At 36.8% G+C, this 25666-nt stretch overlaps 1 protein-coding gene across 2 annotated transcripts in view; it reads left to right on the plus strand.

The window, feature by feature from the left end:
* The window catches only part of nlgn1 (neuroligin 1), a 323083-nt gene that overhangs the window by 123450 nt on the left and 173967 nt on the right, over window positions 1-25666 (plus strand). For both annotated transcript variants that reach the window (XM_055060475.1, XM_055060476.1), the window contains 2 exons: window positions 442-501; window positions 12565-12717. In XM_055060475.1, coding sequence (XP_054916450.1) covers window positions 442-501; window positions 12565-12717 — 213 coding nt within the window. The remainder of the gene's footprint in view (window positions 1-441; window positions 502-12564; window positions 12718-25666) is intronic.

Raw genomic sequence — 25666 nt, forward strand, 5'->3', positions numbered from 1 at the left:
TGCTTCTTTTACTGTGTGTTTCTTTCGCAGCTATGCAGATCATTTTCAATTGTTACAATAATACCTCAGAAGTGTCGAATATATGCTAATATATGCACTGTTTCACAGTGCCTAATGTCTTTTGATCCCATGGGTTCATCGTCAGTTAATTCTTCATTTTTATCAAAGAACAATTTTTTTTTGCTTCTTTTTTAAATTCCCTCTTTTTTTGCTCTGTAACTATCTTAAAGCAAACTTTTCTGCACCAAATTCCGACTATAAACATGTGAAACTGACAATGAGGTGACGTTTCTGCAGTCGGAGTGAGAATTTTTCTTTAAAGAAGTGATAAAAGACTATATTCACTGAGAACTTTTCTTATCTTTTGAGCGCATCTTTTAAAGGCTGTGTGTGTTCTTGATGACCTTGTTTTCCTCCATTTTCTCCTTCTTGGTCCTATAGGTCCCCTTACAAAGAAACACACTGATGATTTAAGTGATAGTGACCGCACGGATGATGAAGGTATTTTTTCCCCCAAATGCCAATCTGATTTGCATGACAAGGGAAACCAGACTTACCCTTTCTCTTCCAATTTTTATCTTCTTTGATTTTCTTACATTTCTTGTCCTTTTTTTGAAAGTAATGGACATTTTCTTTTTGCTCTTTACTCGTAAACTCTTTTTGGGCTGAATGTGTTTTGTCCTTTTCAGCTTGATGTCTTGAAGTTTACATGTGTCCCACCATTTATTGATATTAATACCGTAACATAAATTCTCTGCTTGGATTTGCTGTTTCCTTTACATTTTCTTTGTTTCTCTATGTTGCATCCCACCAACAGATATAGAACCTATTAACCCCTCAGCTAGCTGTTGCCACATTTTTGCATGTTTTTTCCTTTAATTTGCCTAAACGTGGTTGTGTTGAGGGAACTCAGCCACTGGCTAATTTACTAACTCTTAGACTTGTTCATGTTTCAGGCATCAAATCAAATCTTTCTGTAGCCAGTTTTAAGTCCTGGCTAATTATAGCATCGGTACTCCAGTTGCATTTATCAACTTCCTCATTTTAAAATATGTAACCCTTAACTTAAAAAAAAAACAAATAAAAACATCATGAAACATGAAACATTGCCACCTATTATAACAAAATGCAAATGAAGAGAAAAACTGAAAAATAATAAAAAAATATAATCTAATAAAAATAATATTAAGTAACAATATCTTGAATCCTCTAACAAATTTCCTGTGTACCATGTGTGCAAAAGGTGAAAAAAGGAGAAGTCACAGTATTTACTGAAGGTGAAGCAAACCACTTAGACCACCAACTCACACAAATATATTCCTCCAGTTCTTTCCATGCTACATTTTAAAAAAATAATTTCTGACTCCCTTTGTGTCACAATCTTGCCAAAGGCTTCCTTTCCAATTTCAATTTCCAACTTTAAAAAAAAAACAAAACAAAAAAAAGACAATCTAAGATTGAAACAACCTCAAATGGCAACACAGTATCGGGGTATGTGCAGAACTATTGTTGAAACTAGACGTTTATGAAATTAAAAGACAAACACAGACACGCGCACCCACACACAACACACACCTTTTTTCCTCTGTCAGTCTGAAGTTATATCAGACCAAACTTCTCGTTGTTATGTCTGCTAGAATTAGCAAAACTATTTATATTACTGAGAACCACACAAATGTGTATTTAGCATATAACAATTCATTTAAATTTTGAATAAATTAATTTATTAATGTCTTTAAAATTAGAGTTTTACATACAGGAGCATTACTGTCTCTTTAAATAATCAGGGGAATATTAGATGATGATGTCATGGCTTTGGAAACTTCTGATAGGTTAACTGATCCATGGAAGTTAATAATATGCTAACCTGTAGATGGATTTTAAGGCCTCACCTGGAACTCACTGCTTTCTGATGGAAGAGTCAACAGAAGATGTCCAAAATATCAGGAAGAGAATCGTAGAGCTGCTGCAGTCTGGTTCATCCAGGGAACAATTTACCGCTGCCTGAAGGCGCCACGTTCATCTGTTCAATTATATGCAAATACAGACCTGATGGGAATGTCTAACCAGCACACTACTCAGGAGGAAGACGGGCAGCAAGGTGGCATACAAACTGGACAGAGTTATGTCTGGTGGAGCGGGTCAGAACTCCAGCAAAAAAACTTCAATCAATCAAAAAAAAATGTTGGATGTGTCATTTTTTTTTTTTTTTTTGGTGTATGTAAACATATGGTTTCAGCTTTATATATTGCTGGAACACATGCAATGCTTTACTCTTTGGTGAGTTCATGCATTCATTATCTGATTCAGTCAAGCTAATCTCATGTTTTCATGCAAAAACTAGTGCAGTGAAATATCTGCTATAAACATAATTTTCAATCGTATCTGAAATGCATTTACATTTCAACCAAGGTGTTGATGCTGTAAAGGCACTGAGTCCAACATCAAAGCCTTCTATAAATTATGACAAAGAATTTAAAACGTGAGCAGTTCTCTTCTTGGTATTTAAATTAATTGTAGAGCTCTGACTGTGTGTTTAAGCTTCATATATTCTCAATAAAAAAGAAAAGGAAAAGTTTTGCTTGATTGCTGCAGATAGTAAGTCTGTTGTAAAAATCACATCAGAAAAAAAATGTCCTTGATAAAATCAGAGAGTGTCATATCCCCTGAAGACTGCTGCAGTGCAGCTTTGATGACAGACAGGTCTCAATAAATCACCTCTACTGTATAATATCACAAGGCAAACAGAAATTTAACACAAATAAGACTCATAACCATCCAGATCCTTTTGATCTGTGACACATGCTGTTTTTCTGGGAACTAGCATACATACCAAGTCTCCTGGACCCTTTCAACACACACACACACACTAACAAGATTAGTGAGAACTACACAGATTTACACAGTAAAATCCCAACAAGCCTCAAGTATTATCTTGATAAAGGATGCATGCAGGAAAACTAATCCAGTTTAACATAAAGGAAAATATGGCTGGGGAAACACACAGAACTAAAGTATTTCAGACCCGCTCTGATCAACTCCCAACCCCTCCACCCATTTCTCTCTACACATAATGTCTGATTACTCTTAACCTTTGACCCAATGTTGTCTTGTAGCGCAGTCAGAGAACTTCCATTGACCTCACCGCCACTCCTGACAAGCAAATCTTGCATTTGCCTCTGTAGACTCTGTGAAGCTGGTGTTTGTAATCTTTTTTGTGTTGACAATAGAGATGTAACTGAGAAAGTCTCTAAAAGCTAGAGATTTGCCCCGAACTCAAAATTTTCACCGTACAATGCTGAAGTAGTTAAAACTACTAAGTTAGAACTAGAATTCACAAGAGCTTATGCAGCCCATAAACCCTGTCATACCTCATATTTATTTTTTTTGGGTATCATATTTTGAGAGGCCAAGATTTGCAAGCAGCTGCTGCAAGGCCAACGGGGATCTGAAGCCAAACCAGTCGTCATCAGGTTCAGGCCTGGAAAGCTGACAGATTTAGCTGATTGAAATCACATGCCTTATTATAAACCGCCTTCTCAAACGCACAACATCATCACAAACTTTTCATCAGTTTTAGATGAAGAAACAGAGTTCAGATTGCCTGCTGAGATCAAACTTGGTGAGACCAAAAGTTTCTGTCATCTAGAAATGACTGCAAACCAAAACGTTCCATCGTGGCTAATGCAGAAGCTTGTTTCAGTCCTTTAAATCAGCATCACCTTTAATCTTACAGTACTGATTACAGACACTGTTTACTTTCCAGTAAGGACCCTCATGGTCGACTGTCTATAACCGTGGAAAAGCCTCTCAATCCTCCAGGAGACTACAATGCTCAGAGCTTAAACAGAAAACACCCAGACTTTTTCTTGAGTTTTAAGCACAGTTCATCCAAATGTTTACTTCACTTCTAATTACGGGTTAATTGAATTTTACTTATCAACCACATTGACAGAGCAGTTCTCGGTCACTAATATAGTCACTTGCTACCTGAAACACATAAAATGTCTTCAAAAAGTCCATTTGGTTTGAGTTTAAGTATTGGCCTTTTCCACTGACTTCAAAATATCTCATCAGATTCATCTGTCTACATCCCTTTATTGTTCCACCGAGCCTCACTTCATGAAAATTTTACATAACTGTACCATACAAAGAAATTAAAACCACAGTTGTTCACAAAGAACCAATAGGCATCTGCTGAATTTCACTAAAATAAATACACTCTATCAAACCTTTAAAAGAGTCCATCTTTAAGTGGAGCTTCAAAATGCACAACGGTCAAAGAAGAGCAAGAGACAAATCAACAGCAGAAGATATTTTACTGAAAACATGTTAACTGGCACAGTTTAAAGTTTAACATTTTAGCTAATAAAACCAAAAATGAACATATGAAAAGAACCATTGTTCCTGTTTAAAATGAGTTTCATAATGCTTTATGGAAATCTCCCTACAGACCTGTAGGAAATCCCTCCACTTGTTGGAGGGAGCATCTTTAACGAGGCGAATCCATGTTCTGGATCTTATGACTGTTTTTCCAAACTTCTCTCTCCATCCATCCCCAAACATTAAATAGGGTAATGTTTTTAGTGTTGAAGGAAATGTGGCCTCGGTTCATTCAACTCTTCTCTTACAGGCACTGAATCTGCAGTAAGCAGAGTTAGAGCCCTAATTTAGGCTGAGTATCTTCCAGAGCATTCATGAAAGCCCACCAGATCCCCCGGAACTGTGCAGGTGAATGAATGCTTTGAGTCTACCACTTGAATTATTTGTCCCATGAATCTTGTGATATTTTAAGAGATTTAAAACGACTGCCTCCCTGCGTCCAACCTCTGCAGTGATAGCGTGTAGCTGGATGTGCTGGATGTGCAGCTCAGCACTCCTGTTCAAAGGCAGAGCGCCACTCTTGCCCTCTGGGGCTTATGATTGTGAATGCCTGGCAGAAAACGTAATGAAAGCCAGATTTATGCTCTGAATTTTAAGGCTAACAGCCTTAAGACTTTGATCAGCTGTTTGAGTCCAAATGCATTTCTTTACAAGTTTTATGGTTAACTTGTTGCTCTTCTTTTGAGCACCACTTATAACCTTTTTATGATAAATATCAAATTCTTCAAAATTCTGTCCAAGTTTTTCAGATTGAGATCAGGAGTGCATGTTATCCAAACTGTGAAACAGGTCACTTGCAGCTTCAATATGTCACACTACAGTACAGATTCATTAGTTATTTAGTACCTCAGCCACAGCCAGAAGACAGAATCACAGAACAAAAAAAAAAAAAAAATACTGCTTGTTAGTCTTGTTGGTTTGATAAGTCTTCAACATGAGCAGATGAAGAGGATACTAAAGTTGTTGCCGCAGCCTGCGGGCATCTCTCAGGGTTTGCTTTGAGAAATCTAAAGCTCCTGAATCTCTTTGATCATATCCTCATACCTGAGAAAGAAAAAAATGCAGACTAGCTATTCTCAGACAGCTCTCTCTCTATCTCTCTATCTATCTCACTCTCTCTCTTGCTCTCTCCCTCTCTCTGTCTCACATAGACTTATTTCAGGAATATCTAAATAGTTGAAGCGCTCCAAGATCACATCTCATTTTCACATATTTTTCTGTTTTTATGGCTCACCTTAAAACAATCCAGGTTGGAACGACACTGATTTGTTTGCTCACTTATTACGAGTTAGCGTGATCCGCAAGTAATACTCAGTGAAAAAGAAATAGATGCAAAAGGAAAATTCAGTTAAAAACCAGACTAAGAGCAAGCGATTGTAGTATTACACAAAGTAATCAATATTTATGTGATTAGCAATGGTTCTGGTAATCACTTTAAATATATCATTAAGTCATGTTATGAAAGATGATGAAACCCTCCACTAGCTGAATGAAGATTAATTGAAAGGTTCTAAGAACGAAAAGGCTTTAGAGGATTGTTTTTGGCTCTCTGACAGCCAATCAAAGCATGCCAGAAGCATATAGTGAATAAAAGAAGCTGAAGATATTACAGCTGGAATTTCAAAATACATTGTGCTCTGTTGACACTGGAACTTCTTTCATTTTATAAATCCAGGTAAATGCAGGTGAATCCATCAAATTCACACACAAAGCTGCTGCAGTTTTCCTGTAACCTCAGCTCATTACCACTGACCTTCAGAGCAGAACAAAGGGAGGTCGTTAGAACAACGGTGCCGGATATACAGTATCTCTCCAAGGCAGACTTTCAGTTATTTTTTCAAGCAGTACTTGAGAGCTCATATCCACCAAACAGAGCAGGAGGACTGCTTAGGTTATCAAACGTTTAACATATTAACAGGAAACTTAGTAAAAACCAGATGCATTGTTTTGATTATCAAAATCAAAATCATGAAAAATTACTAAATATTTGAATCTGGGTGAGATTAATTAAGTTTTGATACCCACCTTATTTCTGTAAGCCACAATCCTGTCTGGACTCTAGCAGAAGAGATGTGAAAATATTCGCTTTTTCACCTTAAAATGAACAGCATAATCATATTTGCATACTCTAAGCATATATAGTAAAATATGTATTTGCTTCTCAAATCTCAATGCTTTGAACAAGGTGAAAAGGAAATTCAATGCTTTTAAATCTTCAAATTGGCAATCTTACCTTGAAGTTTGAGAATGCAGTCCACGATGAAAAGAAGGGAATCTCATGGCCTTATGATACCAATCATAAAATGAGACACACAAAGCCAGGTTCACCATTTTCCTCCCTGGGCTCTTTGTGAACAAAATGAATGGAGAATACATTCATATAGCAGGCAAATATGTCCCATACCTGGGATTTCTTTTCATCATCTGACCATGACACAACATTTGCAAATCATTTGATGTCACACTTTATCCATGGTTTGAATCACAGGGTTTTGTACAGGAGGAGGTGAAAATCAGGAGCATCAAAACTAAATAACGGGTGACAGCAGCACGGCTCATGTAGTGTTTGTTGATCTAATTATGCGCTCAGGTCCACTGTTGCCCGTTTCAGATGCATCTCTACACGCCAGCAAACAGCATTGCATAAGTACATCAAGCCAAGCTACACAAACATGTTCCTACACTCTCCTTCAAAATAAAAGTCTTGTGTCAACAGTATTTACAATTCTTATGAATAGTGGATACAAGTCAGAAAGTTGTTTGGTCCAGTTGTACACAAATAGTAGTGTTGCACCGATTGCATTTCTCTGGCCGATCACTGATCTTTAAAAATCCTGACCTGCCAGTGCACATTTTGGCAAACACTGTCTTTTTTTTTTTTTTTTGTCTGAAAAGTCACTAAACATTGTTACAAATTGCTAGCAGTGGAGTGACTATTGTAAACCATTTATATCCAGAACTGACCTGGTAGAAAGTCCTCTCTCACAGCAAAGCAACAGAAAAGCATCTGATTGGCAGACCTTTGTAGAGGTGGATAAGATCAGCTTCACACGCAAGTATCCACCAATCACCCACTTCCAAAGACTAAGGAAATCACGACTGAATCATCACCAAGCCTTTTTATTGCTGCACCCCTAATATATATGCTTATATGCTGCACCCCTAATAAGAAGTGGGATATATGCTTACTTTTATAAAAACAGAATCCTGTGTTTGATGCCCCTTTTTCTTCTGATCTTGTGGGTCACTGTGGTGCTAGATCATCCCGATCTGATGGTGATCGCATTAAAACTACAATGCAAATAACCAATAAAATCTCAGTAGAAAATCAGATTTGAATATTAAATTCACAATGTGATGTTAGCTACATGTACTGTGGATGCTACATTTGTCTTGATTTCTTTACCAGTAGATAGAAAAGAAATCTCTGCTAGCAGAAATAATCCTAATATGTATAAGGTAGACCAGCTGAAGGACCTAATAAATAAACAAGAAGTAGAGACAACTAGTACGTTTTTCATTTCACATTTACTTTAGCGGAAAGAATAAAAAGAGCCATTCTCAAGATCTGTTTTCTTTTTACTTAGATGACTTCATTGTCTTACTGAAAAGGCATGGGCCTAATTCCAGCATTTCTGACTGGAATCACAGATTTTGTGAAAGACGGGGAGAAAATGTAAAGTTTAAAAGAAAATAGCAAAGGAAGGTTCTAAATGATCAATTACATTATCATAGAGATCAACAGAGTCATTTTTAACTCTTTAAAAGTATAATTAACATAAATATTTCATTATAATGTGATAATCATGCACCGGTTGTTGAAAGATGATTGTTGGTTTGGTTCTTCAGCATTATTACCATGGTAATCACTATCATCAGCACCAGTCTCAGAGTAATAATCACATCAAGGCTTCACAATCTTGACTTCTACAAACCAGCATGGCTATCACCATCAGCTTTGACTAAAAGCTTAAAATCATGGGCCTAATTAAGTTGCCCTACAATTTATCATCATTCCTTCATCACTGTCTATAAAATCATCATCTGTAGCAGATAACTATAGTAACCACACTTGTGACACAACAACTCTCTTCAATGGTGATCACCATTGAAGAGAGTTGGCTTTTTTTATCGTTTCAATCACTGCTGCCATTGACATCAACATCAGCGTCTGTGTCTTGTTTGCTGCCATCTTCACTGTCAACATTGTTATGACTAAATTCATTTGTATAATGGCTTTAATTATGCTTATCATCACCTCCATAACAGCTATTATCATCCTCATTACTGTCACTCATCACTTTCATCATCAAGGCTTCATGATTTCATTACTGAGGCTCATTGTAACCAAGTTACACTTACCAGGTTATACCATTGGAATTCCAGCTACACATTTTGATTAATATTATGACATTAGCACTATGCGCGACATGAAAATCACCATGGTGACTCACACAAATACTGTCAGTATTTTAATTGTAGAATACAAACACTTAACTGTTTTCTAATACAAGCTTTTGGAATGATTCGGTGAGCTCTGTGAAAAGATGCTGGATTGTAGAGAAGAAAAAACTACAGATTGATGTTAGCTATATATATAGAAAAGGTTAAAAGAGACAATATACTTACCATGGACAGCCTTTTATCCTCTGTTTACCCCTAGTTTCCCTTTGAAATAAAATCTTTATTTATTTAGAATATGGAAAAAATAAAAAAAATAGAGCAAGAAAGAAATTGAGAAAAAAGAATAAAAATATGAGAATATGTAACAAAAGGAGGAAGGTGAACCCAATGCTTAGTAAATCCTTGGCCCAGTTGACTCGTCCAGTATAAACAATGTGCATTTTACAATGTAGAATCCAAATATGTCCATATGACATACATTTTCTTGATGTCACAAAAAGTGACTGTACAAAGCATTTTTTATGTTGCTAGGAGAAAGGACATTTCTGATGCTCTGCTGCTTTGATTGAATAATAGACTTAAACACCTTTGGTATCAATCAGTTCTACAGCTGTTGAGTCACCTTAATGGCAGACGTATAAGGAAGCCAAATATGCTCCTTTCCACAATTTTTCTTTTTATTTTTACTGTAGTAAGAGTTTTTCTTGAACGGTTAATTTTTAATTCCCCCTGAACTCACTGATCTCTCTTTAGCCCAAAGTTCCTCAGTGATAACACATCAGCAGCATAAACAAAATATGTTGCTTCATGTTGAGAGTCAGAAAGCAAGATGAGTTGCTCATTTCTGGGCAACAGAAGATGAAAGTGACTCCATGTTTTAAACGTCACTTTTTTCAGGATGTTGTTAGATCTCCACAAATGATGTCATCCTTTCTGCTTGCAACTTCGTTTATATCAGAACCTTGTCAGGGGCTCTAACTTCCCATGCCAAACACTTTTGCTTTTAATCTTCTTGATGATTTGTTTCTGTTAGAAACTGACAGTTCCAAAACTTATGATGACTCACTCACTAGCAGTATATTGGTTTCCTTTCAGTCTGTACTCATTTAAAAAACTTTGAACCTTCAGAAGCTTGTATCAGCAGTACATAGTCACACACCTGCTGACAATTCATACCAACGGTTTCACTACGTCACTTTGCCTACTTTGTGGAACAAGCCATTGTAAAAAAATGCTAAATGTTTTATTTTCTTTAAGTAGTGAAAAACAAAAACTATCAACAAATCAAAGTCATATTCAATAAATTACACTAGTACTGAAAAGTTTATTTATTTCAGTAACACATTACATAAACTCAGTGAGGATAGGAAGATGTTTTCAATTTTTTTATTTTTGTTAATTATGATGATTTTCTGAAAACACCACATTTAAGATAAGAATATTACATCACAGTCTTAAAAAAAAATATTACAGAAATATGCGATCGAAAATTATGGTTAATTACTGATTGAGGGTGTTTAAGATATACTTATAATCTTCCAAACAAGACCCATCAATAACATCTTCTAATTTAATGAATATGAATGTATTTAGGGAGGAGCAACTAGTCTTTTAAACAAGTACAGTTAAAAATAAACAATAACTTCTAACTGCAGGTCTGGGCACCACATACTAAAAGGTTAGTTAGCACTAAGCACTACTACTAAACACTAGTTCTGCTAATACTAAAGCACTACACCAACAAGGTATTAGCGGATTAACTAAATTATATCTGCCCTTGACAGACTACGATGCTCAAAAATAATTTTGTTTTGACACCATAATTAGCATGTTCTGTAATGTCCTTAGATGTTGTATTTATGGTTATATCTTGTTTTTTAGGGTCTGTGTTTTATTTTGTTTCGGCATGTTTCTTGTTTGTAAAAGGAACTGCTAAGTCATCACCCACTTTAAAATAAGAGCTTGACTATAAACATGCAGCTACTTGAAGAATTCTTAATAGCTGATAACCAGAACTTCAACATAGATAATGAATTTCATTCAACTGAAAGTTTACGAAAAAGCCAAATATAGTAACTCTTTCGAATACTTGGAGCAATCAATTCAGAAGCCATGTGTTCTAAATATGTTCAAATTTAGCAAAAACACTAAAATGGAAAATGAAAATCGCTGCATGTTAACACACATCAAGTCAATGTAATATCTAAGTTCAAAAGCCACAATTAAAAAGCCAAAGTCATGAAATGAGATTTAAACAATTTCAGTGGAAACAGGGTAGCATATTCTAATTTAGCTCACTATTAGAAACTAAATCACTCACTGACACTCAAACAGAACCCTGGGAGGAATGGTCCAATTCGGCCACAATGTTATATATAAGGAAACAAACAATATAATATAAGCAACCCAAAACTGAGATCCAGCTGTACAGGCAGTCATACACATCCTGTAAGTTTCTTGTAAAAGACATGTCCAACCTGCTTGAACTGCACAGGCTGAACATGCTACTGGTTCACCTGTGAAAGAATACTGGTGTCAGGATTCAACTGTTTGAAGTTGAAATTCAGTCATGACAAATAGATCATGTGTTTTTCAAGGCAAACAAATACTTGTATGGCAGAGATTTGTATGTTTTCCATATGCCTACGGTTCTGTGATTAGTCCTAAACTTCCCTACTGGCTTTATCTGTTTTTATATCTTTGTTTATTACACATATAGTTTTTTAAATTTGTATTTGGATGTCAATATTTTTAGACCATAGAACAGACTATTAATACCCTAACTAGCACATTTTCTTTTTTTACCATGACTGTACATAACTATTGTTGTGCTGCGGTTAACAAATTCTGTCCATCTAGAACCATTTCTTTAGATTAATTTTTATTATTATTTTTTTTTATTGAGAGAGAATTTAGTTTTAATTCTGTGATAAGTAAGGTGAGGGACTACTTAAATGGACTACACTTGTTCTGTTTTTAGTGTCGTGTGAACAAACACTCAGATGGAGCTACAATTTATTTCTTTTAGTTTCATACCATCTTTATTTTATGACATAAATGATTAACAGAGCATTATAGAAATTATTTAACTCTCAATAAACTTCCAGACATATTCGCAAAACCTTTTATTTATTTAAACAGAAAGGTGTCTTTTTAACTTCAAATTAGTGCTGTTTGCATCTGGTGCTATCAAGTGGTTCTGTGTTTCAGAAGTGTTACTAAAAGGTAAATATTTCTCTACAGCTGGACAGATAAATGAAGCAATTACCAGATGGCAAATTTACATCTCAATGACCTGAAAGACTTGTGTTTTTCTTTTTTTTTTTTTTTGGAAAAGGCTAAATCTATCATAGTATTTACTAGCAGAGTTTTCTGCAGATTAATTGCTCAGTTTCTGCATCAGCTTGATATGACAAGTCAGATTGCCATTTCTGCCTGTTGACAGCTGATTTCCTGGAGTATAATCAAGACTCATCGCTTTAAGTATTCTGTTTCACTAACACAGAGAGTATGTGAAATTTAAAACGATCCACAAAATAAACCCCCATTAACCAATCAACACAGTCCAATCCTTTGAATGGAAAAAAGAAATCAATTTGATGCCTGAAGCTAACAAGGTCTCCATATTAAAAAGCCAGTGTGCCAGGACAATTCTAGAAAAAGACCTAAGAGGTAGCCAAAGTCTAGTAGAGAATTAAAATTTCATCACTGTCTGTCACCTCCAATCTTTCATCTAATCAGTCCTTCTGCCTGTTCCACCTCCTCTTCTTCCTCCAGATATTAGGGAGAGTGGAAGCCCCAAGCCGGTGATGGTTTTTATCCACGGGGGTTCTTACATGGAAGGAACTGGAAATATGTTTGACGGCAGCATCCTAGCCAGCTATGGGAACGTCATTGTTATTACAGTCAACTACCGTCTGGGCGTCTTAGGTAAGGATCCTTCTGTTTCATATTTTTCAAGCAACTGGACTTTGTTTCTTTCTTTTCTTCTTTGTGTCTTCTGTTTTTCTTTCTCTCTTTCGTTCTTTCTTTATATCTTTCTTTTGTGGTTGAAGAAGCATAGCATTGCTTTCTGGCTTGACTCTGCTGTAATCTGATCTGTGGCTGGTGTCGGCTCTCTTTTCCTTTCCCATTGTGAAGAAGACTCTGAAAGGTTGCTATAAGACAGTTGCTATGTTGAGCTATTTCATCTGACAGAGCAAAACCGCAGAAGATTGTCAATCATTTCTGTGGTTGGATGAGTCCATACCATTCTAAAGTTTGTGGGCATGAGGCTAACAGGCCATGTTTTCCATTGATTCAGCTTGAAGAGATTTTTGGGTTTCTGATCCCCAGCAGTTGATGATCAGACCAGGCTTCGTCATACCTGCATAGAGGGTGAAGCTGTTGCTGTTACTCAGTGTTGGATGCACTTTTTTATTTCCACTCTGAAATACATGTGACATATGTTTTTCAGTGTAAATATTGATGGTTTGAAAAATATGGACTCACAGAGTAAATCATCTCACGTTTCTTGAACCTCTCTTTTGTTCTCCAGTCAACAGTGTTTGATCAATACTGGGAAAATGCATTTTCACTTTTCTCTGCTCTCCATTGTATCTTGTCATCAGTTGTATTCACAATTCCTCCTTCTTCCAGAGGGGATGTATGTATCGCAGAGATGATGAAAACAAAACTTTCTCCGACTCTAAAGCAGATCATACTGCGGTTTGTTTGAATGAGAGGGAATTATCTCATTTTCATATTGTTTGGTTACTATGGTTTCAGGTTATTATTATTAATCTAGACTGGATTAGTGATTGAGGGAAATACACAACTTTCATTCCAATAAAAATCTGTCTGCATGTTTGTCTCTATTTGTAGATGTATGTGTGAATGTGAAGGATGAGCATAGACATGGCCCATTCCTTCCAAAGCAAATAATCGGAATATGAGTCGAATATTAATGCTGTCTGCAGAAGTCTACACTGTCTAGTGTTATTTGAATCATTCAGACTGATTGCGTTTATTTGGTTTATTTATTCGGTCTGCCGGCATACTCTAATCAGAGCTGATAGGAATACTGTTGCTATACACATAGGCTAATAAAAAAGACGATTCACTGGCATGAAGTTTATAAAATGTATAGAATTTTGTTTTTGTTCATATTTTTTTAGTTATTCAAATTTGAGTATTCTATGTTCCTTTGTCCTTATTAGATCAGTTTTGTTTTTGTTCAGTTCTTTTACAGTTTCTCCTTATATCTGTGTCTCAATAGTTTATTTTTCATTAGTGTGAAAATTATTTCCTGCTCCCCTGTTTTCTCCCCTGGTATCTTTTGTTACTTTTTCCTCCTCCCTTGTGTAATCTTCCCTGTACCCTTCCTCCCCCCCTTAAATCTACCTAAATGTTCTCCAACTACTCTCATGTGCAGCCTATTAGCTCATCATTCATCTCTATTGTTCCCACACTCAACCTCCCAATAGTTGGTTTCTGCCGCTAGTTGCCACTTTGTCTTGTTTCTCTTGTCATGTCTACTTGGTCATTTCCTCATCATTATGTAGTTTCCTCATGATTTCTGTATGTCTCCAGTTTGACTTTGTTTTTGCATTTTTCTGTTTCTGTGGACTTTCACATTTTGTAAGTTTTGTTCTTCATTTCTTTGCCTTAAATGATTAGCTTAGCACCACTGGATGACTTTAGACTGCTGCATTTGGGTCGATCATCCTCAACACAAAACATGACACTGACACTTTCTGTGGAACCAGTTAACATTATAGAAGTTAGTGTATTCGATAAAATTCTGAAACTATCAGATCAGATTCAATGGAATTGTTTTTTCTTTTTTGCTCATTCCGTTAAAGGCATTTTTTCCAAGCCATAAACCTTAATCTAGTCATTATGAAAAAGAAATAATACTCACCCTAGGATGAATCCCTGAGGGACTCTCCATTGTAGACTGGATTTGTCAGAATTACAATGCTTAACAGAAGCAGTTTCCTACTGTATTAATGTCAGTGTGCTATCATAGAAGTCATGTAATTGAAACTTTGCCAGATTAGGCCATTGAAAAACTATTTTAAAATCTTTAAAGAGAAGTACTTTATGATCAGCAATGGCTGTGATAACCATCCATACGGAACTGTACTGATGTTCAAATATAACTGACTTTTTTTTTGTCCCTTGGAAGAAAACACTTTGGTTTTAAAACAGAATAAAACTAGTCAAAACATTAATCTTTCACATTTTATTTCCAACCTGCTTTCCTTCCACTCCACCCTTAATTCTTTCTTGGACATCTTTCTTTTTGCTCTGATGTCCAAGTTGGAAATAGCTTCAGGGCTAATAGTGTTGGATAAAACTGTCTTCTTGCTGGTTAACATGGTGTCTCTCCTTAGATTAGACTGTGAGCATGTTTACCCTCTTGGCAGTGGAAGAAGTGTATGTTACTTTATCTTACCAAACCTGTCTTGTGTGCGTCCGTGTGTGTGCATGTGTGTGTGTGAGGTGTTGTAAAGAAGATATTAAAGTCAGTCTTTCCACTCTGTCATCCATTTAGAAAGTACATCAGTCAGTTTGCTGGGTTGCTCTCTCAGGGCATACATATTTAGTGTGAAATTAAGAAGTTTTGGGCCTGTGTTCAATGTTCCATTTATTTTGTTTTAAAAAATGTTTGAAGTAACATCAAGAAATTAATTCTTACCCAATTTAATCACATTTCAGTTTGTTTCGATGGTGGCCACATTAGAGTGGCCACAGTGAAGGTTCACCTCGTGGCCAGAATAAAGTAGTTTCTCTGATCTGTGGCAGTTGTTCAGGTTGGTCGCCCTTGAGCTGGAAGACAAATCCAAAAAATATCTGACATTTTTAGCTCTAATATGCTCATTCATATGTGAATTATAGAGAAAGTTATCATTAAGGAGCACCCACCCATTCACATCCCCCTGCCGCTAGTTCCATCAGACTAGTGACAGCAGCAAGCACCTTGTAACACTGCACATCTTCTGAGCTCCTAAGAACCATTGTAAACAGCATCTCAGAGAAGCATTGCTATGATGAGGTAATGAAGGGTATGTCAGAGCTTTTGAAAGAGACAGATGCCATTTCAAAGGTTTAAAATTTTAAAGTAAAATTTATTTTAAGTTGTTTTAGTAAATATAACATTTTTTAAAACAACTGAAGGTAACATAGTTACTTGATTGTGCTATGAAATGACACTTTGTGCCTGGAAGACACATAGTTCCCCTTTGGGTTCAACATTTGTTCATTTGGTAGATATGGTTTATAAAACATGTTGGATATTGTCCTAAACTCCAGGAGAAAATACATTGACTTGAAGGTACGTCTAAACCACAGAATCATATAAAGTTTTTGTGGACTTCAAAAGAATAAAATTGAGACACAAACTACCCTCTTGGCAGTGGAAGAGGGCATTTGACCTTACCTGGCCCTCTATAGTCACACCTGTTTGCTGGAGTCTGCTGCTGTGCCGACAGACCGGCCTTCTTTCCTCACACTAGTGGTTTTTCTGCTCCTCCTTGTGGGTTTGTGTGCAAGAGTGAGCAATTTCCAGAAGCCATTAATGTCTTTAAATATGTAGAGCTGCTGACACAAAGCTGTATTTATTAGTAAAGAGCCTTGGCTACAATGGATTTGGCCATGGGGCACATATATAGTACTTTACAGTTGATGTGTGAGTCTGTGTGTGTGTGCAGAAGCCTGTTTCTTCAGGAGTTTCTCTGTTGTACCGATGAAACACATGCTGTATTGCTGTCAAAGTGTCATTAAAAAGTAGCAAGTATTTATTGTTCATGTCATCTCCATCACTTTTGGTCTGCTCTCAGCTAGAGGCTCACATTCATCTGGTTTAGACAAATAATCAGGTTCTAATCACATTCAGGCAACATTAACTACAAACAAATGAAATTGTGTATTATTCATGTCCAACTTCAATGAAAATTGAAGAAAAGTGGCATGATAATACTGACTTTTCTTGTTGTGCTGCTATAAATGAAGGGTTTCTCCATGGTAATTTGATGCAGGGCATCTAGAAAGAGAGGCTGTGCCTTTAAGGCTGGGTCCTCGCAGTGTTGAGTTTGTTTTAGCCCAGCCAAAACCTTTAATCATGCTGATTGATGAGGTGCATTTCCCTGACTCAAACCTTCTCCAAATACCTCTTCCATCCCAGCCATACATCAGCCTTTGAGCCAATTCATCAAGTCTTTGATTGTTTTAAGATATACCTGACCAGTAAAATATCCATTTCTCTGCATGGCATGGGTCCTCTTGGTTTGCCCTCTTTACAGTCCTAGCATCACCATAGAAACCATGTGGGGGAGAGAGAATGCAGTTGGAGACTGATGTTTTTAAGAGAATTTTCAGAATTACTTTAAAGTAGTTATTAATGTTTAATGAGAGAAAAACAATACCAAGTAATGAGTCTATGTTTTATGAGGACTTGGTAGAAAGAAATTAAAAACACATTGAGTGAAAATGAATTCCAAAAACATCCTGTTTTTAAAGACCAGCATTGTATGTGACATAAGTCTGATATATAACTGCTAAAGGCAGTTGTGTTGAACCCGGGGGGTTCCCAAGCCCCCCAGAGTGGAGCTTGGGAACACCAACCACACACCAATCTACAGCTGAATTCTACCAAGACTTGAGACTCCCCATGCTTATAATTGCCTTTTGTAACAGTTCAAACACCAAATATGCCTCAATCTGCATTAATATACACAGTGCAGACTGTCATTATGCTACAAAAGAAGCTAACATTCCAGCTGTTTCTTATCTTTGCTGTGCTGCGGCCAAGGGAAAGGTGCTTCTGGATTGGCTGCTTCAGAAACAACATCCACTGGCATGTCCAGCAGCATTGCTCCTATATGTTACCTCACCAAGCTGCATTTTCTCTGAGATGTTTTCTGAGGGATGTTTGCACTATGATGGTTCATGATTTAGTACATGATTTAACACTGGTTTACTAATAGCCTAATTTTCATGCTATACATTTCATACACTGTGCATGGTTTATTTAAATACTTACCTTAATTTCTGCTTAACAGAAAAACCCTTTCTGACTTAATATAAGTAAATTCAGGCGGTGAGGTTTTCATCTATTGGGACCTGGCACTCACAGTGATTAAACATTTTTTTGTTTCTTCTATTATGGTATTCACTTTGGCCTGCTGAGTCAAATTAAAATCATAACTGGAGGACAGCCATCAGCTATCTGATGCAAACAAAGTTCTCACACCTGTACCATTTGATGGACCAGATTGCACTAGCCTGTAACCGGGAGTTTCTGTGTATAACAATCTGACAAAGAGCAGATATCTAGCATAAAACATGTGTTAAAACTATGTGAAATGCAATGTTAACGGATGGCTCAAATGCAGTAAAATGCCTCACAGGGCATGCTTCATGTCCTCATGCCAGAAAACTAGTCTGAGTGTGATTTCTCCATTTGAGTGCTATTTGCAACAGTTTCCTGCTCCCCCTGCCCTTTCAATGCGATACACAGTAAAAACAAAATTTTCATTATTTAACTTGCGTTGTTTTCAGCTTGTGTGCCCACAATCTTTTCTAAATTATGAATGTGTGTGCTTGTTTGAGAAGCATTACCTCTGACACAGGACTTATCCTCATTACTTTGTTTTTGAAAATATTACTCACTTCCATGCTTACTGTCATATATTTTCTCCCTACTCTGTAATTGTGTTTCCTTTTCAGTGCTTGCTTTGACCTGCTGCTTGGATGTTTGGGACTGTTACTTTCATGCTGATTAATTCCTTTCTTCCTGAAACAAATACCCTAATGATTTACTTTCAGTGCTCTGTGCTCATAACAATGTCCCCTCTTTCCTTACTTGCAAAGTGCTACATCCCCCACCCAAAAAAAAAAAACATCTAGAAATAATGAATTTCAGAACTATTTGAGGAGGCGCCAGTGTATATTTACAAATATCAATCAAGAAAATTGCACAACTTTTTATAGATGTCCATATGTATATTACGGCTCCTGCTAATGATTATTTTTGTATTTGATTATTTGGATGATTAATTGATAAGACATAAAATTGACATGTTTTGCGGATTTCTCATTTAACCATTTGAACCTTTTCATACAATATTAGAAATACATTAAAGTCATGTGAATAAAAAATTCCATTTCTTTTTCAACAAGACAATGAATGTTTTTTGCCTAAATGCTCTTAAAGCATTCCTATAGAGAACACTTGATCATTTGTAGCAAAGGATGCATCTGCATCTAAAAAAATACTTTGAAGATTTACATGTTTTATACATCAGTAAAAGGTGATAATTATTTTGAACTGTGCTACTTGTTTAATCTTAAATGCATTTTTTTTAGTCTTTTCGTCTAGTTCAGTGATTTACAAAGCTGGTCTTCAAGGCACACTGACCTGCCTGCCTTGCTTCAAGACACCTCATTCAGATGACTGCAATTCAGCAAAACCCTGTTAATCAGCCATCAATTGAAACCATGTGTGTTGAACAGGGGAATGCCTAATGCAGGGCAGTGTGCCCTGAGGGCTAGGGTTAAAAACTCTTATTTAGTTAACAATGAATCAGTTGATGATTATTTCAATGATTCAACTCGATTAATCTGATTGTTTCAGCCCTGTAGTACCTTGTTTGTTTTAAGCAGTTGAACTAATATTTCTGGCCATTTTTGTCTGGGGTTTGATATTTTTCTGAGATTGAATCCCGGGGCTTTCTGTGGTAGGCTCTAAAATGTGTGTGCTTGCGTTGAATGAATCACCCGTTTACCTTTAAATCTCAGTGTTCCCTGCTCTACAACATTTTATCTGAATTGTAGAGACAAGCCAGCCTTAATCAGTGCTGTTTAGAGATGCTCTGTAGATTTTAACACTTTCCTTCTCACTCTGTGTCCCAGCCGGAGCCAAACTGAAGAACATTTTTCAACACTTCACTTTTTTTTTTTTTTTTTTGTGCATCAAAGAAAGTCCAAAAAGGTCCTATCAGGCTGTTCCATGTAGTAAGAGCTTGTTTATATCAGGCTAGGAAATGCCATAATGAAATTTTTTCCATCAGCCTGTATTAAATTTCTAATATTGCTCAAACATAAGAAATTTTAGTATATCCACAGAATTTCATTTCTGTGGTCATAGAGTTATTGCTATGCATAGCCAGAGACTGGCTAAATGAGCATTTTCTATTTGTTTTCCTACATCCTCTGTTGGGGAAATGGCAGACATCTTCCTGGCTCAGCTGTGCCATCCTGCCATTCTAAACTGAACCAAAGCTTTTCTCTCTATCACACTTTTTAATTAGGCATGTAACTTACAACATAATCACCTATTCAGTGAGTGGGCGGGAAGCTACAGGACGTTAACCACACTAATGGTGATCTGGCAACAGATGGTTGGCATCGTTGGGCTAACTGCAGCTCTGCTGACTGGATTCATCTGGCAACAGCTGACTATCTGGACATGCTGGCAAAAACCTTTTCACATCAAAACTTAGTACGTCATTATGCATAACATAAAGACTCTTGTTTATTTAGAATATTAATATTAATGCCCAGAGTCACTCTGAGCTTCCAACATCAAAGCTTTCAAAGAAGCTGTCCAAAGATTTATTCAGCTACTTTTGTCTGGACACCTTAATCTAGGGCTTCAAAAATATTTAGTTTGAGATTAAAGCCTTTTATATTAAGTTGTTATATATAATTTACCCACAATCAAGTGACATAGTTACACTTGATTGTGGGTATAGGGAGATTATGTAAATTCAACTTTTGTTAGCTATTGTAATGTCATTTCTATGATTAGTTGTAACAAATAATTTTATTTGAAAACTATTTATTTTAGATATAAAAACAATTCAGTAAAAATGTTGAAGATAGTTTGGTTTTATAAGTTGAAATAAAATACTGTCATGACGTACATAGGCATATTGCTTACACTACAATGCATTCTGGGTAAATGATGTATGCTATGTCCAGCTGTGCTAGTTCCATCCAGCCAAAATAGCAATGAGTAATGCTAAGCCTTTTCAATTTGAGCCAGAACATGTTGAAATTGATGGGAATGTAGAAATCACAAGAGGTAAAGATGAGTTCCAAACGGAGGAAAGAGTTTCTGCTGCTGCTGCAACCTTCAGTTTCATGAATGAAATAGCTTTGAGTAGTTAACATGTCTGTATCAGGTCAGAACTTCAGTCTGCTGTTGGGTTCATGTCTTCACATAAAGCAGTACCAAAAGCTTTGCTATCATTTAAAAGACCTTCCAGGACTGCCTTTCTCTCATGTTTCTCCCAGCGTCTTTTGCCCACAAATTGTTGCATGTCATTTGTTTTTAGCTTGTTAGAGCCTTCAGCAGTTTTGCTCATACAAAAGACTCAAAGTCTTAAGGAGAAAAATATTGAGGGCACAAATATCGGAAGTTGTGTTAGGCGATTCACTGTTTTTTGTATTATTTTTTATTACAGCCAACAGCGGCGTAGTGTGGATTGTCTAAATTTACACCAGTCAAATGGAATTTGATGACAATAATGCAGGTAAAGTTAGCTTTTCTGTGCTGACTCTGTAGCTTCCAGTACAGAATAGCCCCATTAACCTATCATGCATTAAACAGGTGAAAAAATGCCATACTCCATGAGTGAAAAATATGTCAAAAATATAAAATTTTTGAAGTAATTATGAATTTTTACACATCACAAACTGCAATGTTTTACTTAGTAAGCCAATAATTTAACTAACTGCGCATGCCTTTATCATCTCCTCATTTAAAGCACTGCTTATTACCACAAATTTCCTCATTAGAGCTGCAGTCTGCTGATGAGTATCTGACTCAGAAAACACCCCTCTCAGCTCCTCCAGACTAGTGACAGGAGCAATTAGAAATTAGCAATTAGCAATTGCTAATTTCTGGTGGAATTGTGCATTTGCTGGGCTCCTAAGAACAGTTGTAAACAGCATGACAGAGAAGCATCATTGCTATAAAGTGTTGAAGGGACAGCGTCTATCTGTAGGACATTCTTAAAGACACAGAGGGCAATTTCAAGTCAATTTCCTTTAATTCATATGGTATGTACAGCATTTTCATCACTGGCGGTAACTTGATACTTACTTGATTGTGCTATGAAATGGTAGTATGTGTCTAGAAAATACATAATACTGCCATGTTTAATTTTAACATTGATATAATTATAATTAATACAGCTATTCACAAAACTGGCATCTTGATAACACAAGGATTCAGTTGATGTTTTTATGGTTACATCAAAAATCCTGTCCTGCACTTTCAATCTGGTGGGGCTCTGAGAGGCCAACTGATTGCAAGAACCTGGAACAGAGCTGATTATCCTGGTAGGAGGTCAGGGGGGCACGTGGAAAGCTGGGTTAAGAGACAAAAAAACAACTTCCATCCCCCTAAATCCAACTGTAGACACCTCGATGTAAACAGCATGAGCAGATACCCATTTGCAGAACCCCTGGTGATGTTGTTATTTATTGATCAAAGCCTTTCCTTTGGCTTGCTTCTGACTGGAAGCTTGAGCCAAGGGTTGTAAGCTTATGTTCATAACTGCATGTGTGTAATGAGGCTAGTACAGCAGACGTACAAATGCGAGCACAATCAAAGTGTGTGGTATTGTCCCCAGCACGGTATACTGCATACACAGAGGTGTGTACCAGTCATAGTTTCATTGCCTTATAATAGTAATTAATTCCTTTGTAATTTTCAAAGCTGTTTTAGAATTTTTCATTGTCTGAGGCATTTGCTGTAAGTGTGTTACAGATGTGTTCAACCTTTCTGGTTGTCAGTTTTTCCACAGTCCTGAGGGAACTCCACAGACTATCTACCAGCGCTGAATAAAACCATCGCCAACAAGCTATTAAGAAGACAAAGAGACCAAGGGACAGAACGATGAAGAGAAAATGTGATTTAAGACACAATGGGGGTTGTCTGCCCGGCACGACAAAAGCCATCTGATTGGTTATCAGTGTGAGTCACAAATCTGCCATTGCCATATTTTTAGAGGTCAGACATCAGGCAACAGGAGAGGGAAGAGAGAACAGCATGACTCTTCATGTAGCTGAGAACATGTCAGAGTTCTGCTGTCATCTTGGTCAATAACTGGCCAATAATATATACCAATGTCCTGTTTAACCCGTAGTTTGCTTTCATTCTAATTAACATTTTCTCATAGATTTTTCTGTCTGTTATTTGAGACATTTTGTCTGAGGAATGGATGTCCTGGCATCAGTTTTAATGAGCAGTTCTGTTGATTTCAACAATGTGTCAGCTTTAGGTGTCATCCTGCTGAGCAGAGTGTCCTTTATGTTGTACCACTGAAAGTCCACGTTGCTGAGGTCGGTGTGATGGATGAGCATGAAGAAAGCACATCTGACTTTCACAAAGGAGACTGAACATGCAATAAATATTTGCCTTGTAAAAGCTGCGGTACTTACTCCAACCTTACCCAAAAGACATTTTTAATGCAAAATTACTGCTGTCAAAACACTGTCATCCTTATTTGACTTTGAACATGCATATAATAACACATACTAATATCAGAAACATGAGGAATTTTTCAAATCAACTTGTCAGCAATAAAAATACCATGTAATAAAATGTAAATATGTACTTTATTCACATCACAGTTATCTTTTCAAAATCAACAAGAAAAAATTATATTAGAGAGCTTAATTATTATAATTTCTAGTTCACTTTGCAGGATTTTTGGTGCTGATATTCCCCTTCCAACAATCATAGCTTGTTTCAGTGTCAAGCAAAGGCTGAATGAATAAAGTTATCATTATAACTAACTTATAATGATAACAATAAGGTTCTGCGTTCTAAGATTATCGCTTCAGAAAATTGTACCTGATAATCCTGCTGTGTGTGGTGTGTTAAGACTGGTCTGGTCAGTAAAATATAAAATCTGGGATATTCGACATGTTGGATTGGCTTGGCCCAATACTGCAGCGCGTGTGGAGTCAGGGGACTCCACACGCTGTGTGGAGTCCCCTGACTCTATCCTGTTCAACCTATCCTGTTCAACCTGTTGAAGTCTGTGTTTTCCTCTATCTCTTTTAGCTATTTTCAAGCTCGTCTATACACACGCACACACAAGAGCGCATGCGAGCAAAGTTAAGGTTAAAGGAAATGACAGTATGAAACACTATCTTTAGGGTGTACCTTAGATAGAGGCAAGAAAGAGAACTAGAAACTGTTGTTTGATAGCATTTTGCTCTGTTAGCCCCTAAGGATAGGATGAACAAATGGACCAGAGCTGTATTTTAGTCTTAGAAAATTGAATTTATGAATTCAATTCACTGACTCTCCTTCAGCCTTATTCATCAAGAACTTAAATAGATAAACTACAATTTTCCACAAATGTGACAGGTAGCCAATCAAAAAAACACAGAGGGGAATCCCAAAAGAAAAGAACAGCTGACATTAGAATCCGGTGGACGACATTAGACATGGAGGACTGTCTCGATGATATGTGGCAACAACGTGAATGTTTATTCAACATTTGATGCAAGGAATATCAAGAAGAAGAGTAAGAGTGGAGTTGGTAACGCCTAACTTTTCAGCTAAAAGTTAGGTGGTATTATCCATCAATAACGTGACATAAGTTAGTTATAATAACTTTATTCATTCAGGCAGGGCTTGACACTGAAACAAGCTACATGTATTTCACGTAGATTGTAGTTGTGCTAGTAAAGCATTTACTAATGCCTGGTTTTAATATTTAATTGAACTTACAGTATATCTGTCATTCTGTGTCCATTGCTCTCAATGTAATTGTAAACATCAAAACAGAACAACTTACCTCCATCTCCATATCATAGTGCAGCAAATGGAGCTGCTATCTCCACTCCTTTATTCAGCATCTTTTGTTTTTGTTATGTCTCTTATCACTTAAAATAAGTCTACAAACTATTGCCATTGCATCCTGGGCCATGTGTGTCTACTCCAAATTCACGTATGTCTGGTATCTCAATGTTGGGAAGTGAAATGAGCTTGTGTTTGGTGCATTACTCCTACCCTGTAGCTGCACACCCACCACACATGGTACTATCCGACCAGTTGTACCTAATAGTTTCTTTCTGCTAGCTGTGTGATCTCTGAGGATTTTAAAGTCCTGCCATGTGAAGCAAACAAGAACATATAAGAAGATCAATAGTGTGACAGGTTTTACTATTTTATATCCACCATGAAAGTGTGAGCTTACACTTTGATGTCTTCTTCACATAATCAAACATCAACTTTACTTCCCCCCCCCCTGAAACTCCCAACAGAACAGTTTAAAGTAATTTCCCTATCCATGAAGTGAAATCTCACAGGCAGCTTCTCCACAGAAACCAGTCTTATCTTGTCAGTAGTGTAACTTTGGGTGAACTGCTATTCATAGAAGCAACTCTGATCAGACCTGTGCATTAACTTGTTGATCCTATCTCCTGTTTTGCCTTTCACTCACTTTGCCATTCCTGCCATCTCACTGCACCAATAGTCTATTTTCCAGAATCCATCTGCCATATTGCCTTCTCGCTTTGTTCTGAAACAAATCCCATAATCCTCTCAAAGGTCAGCCTTCTCTATTCTTGCCTGTACAGCTCTCAGCACTTGCCATGTATTCATTTGTTTTTCCCCAATGAAAACAATAGAACAATATATGAGCTAAAAGGGAACAAGGAGGTGGATGAGACGGTGGGAGATCCTGTTGTTTCCCTCTGTCTCCCTTGTGCACCGCTGTTCACTCCGGTTTTGGCTTCTTTTTGTCTTCAGTCACTTGGATTCAGCAGCATTATTTATTGGCATAGGAAGCGCTGTCAGAAGCCAACAATTAGCGGTTCCTACACTGTCAGTGTACTGGCTTACTTAGTGTTGGGTTCCAAACTTAAT

This window comes from Poeciliopsis prolifica, unplaced genomic scaffold, assembly GCF_027474105.1.
Source record: "Poeciliopsis prolifica strain line A6 unplaced genomic scaffold, Auburn_PproV2 SCAFFOLD060, whole genome shotgun sequence".
Classification (NCBI taxonomy): domain Eukaryota; kingdom Metazoa; phylum Chordata; class Actinopteri; order Cyprinodontiformes; family Poeciliidae; genus Poeciliopsis; species Poeciliopsis prolifica.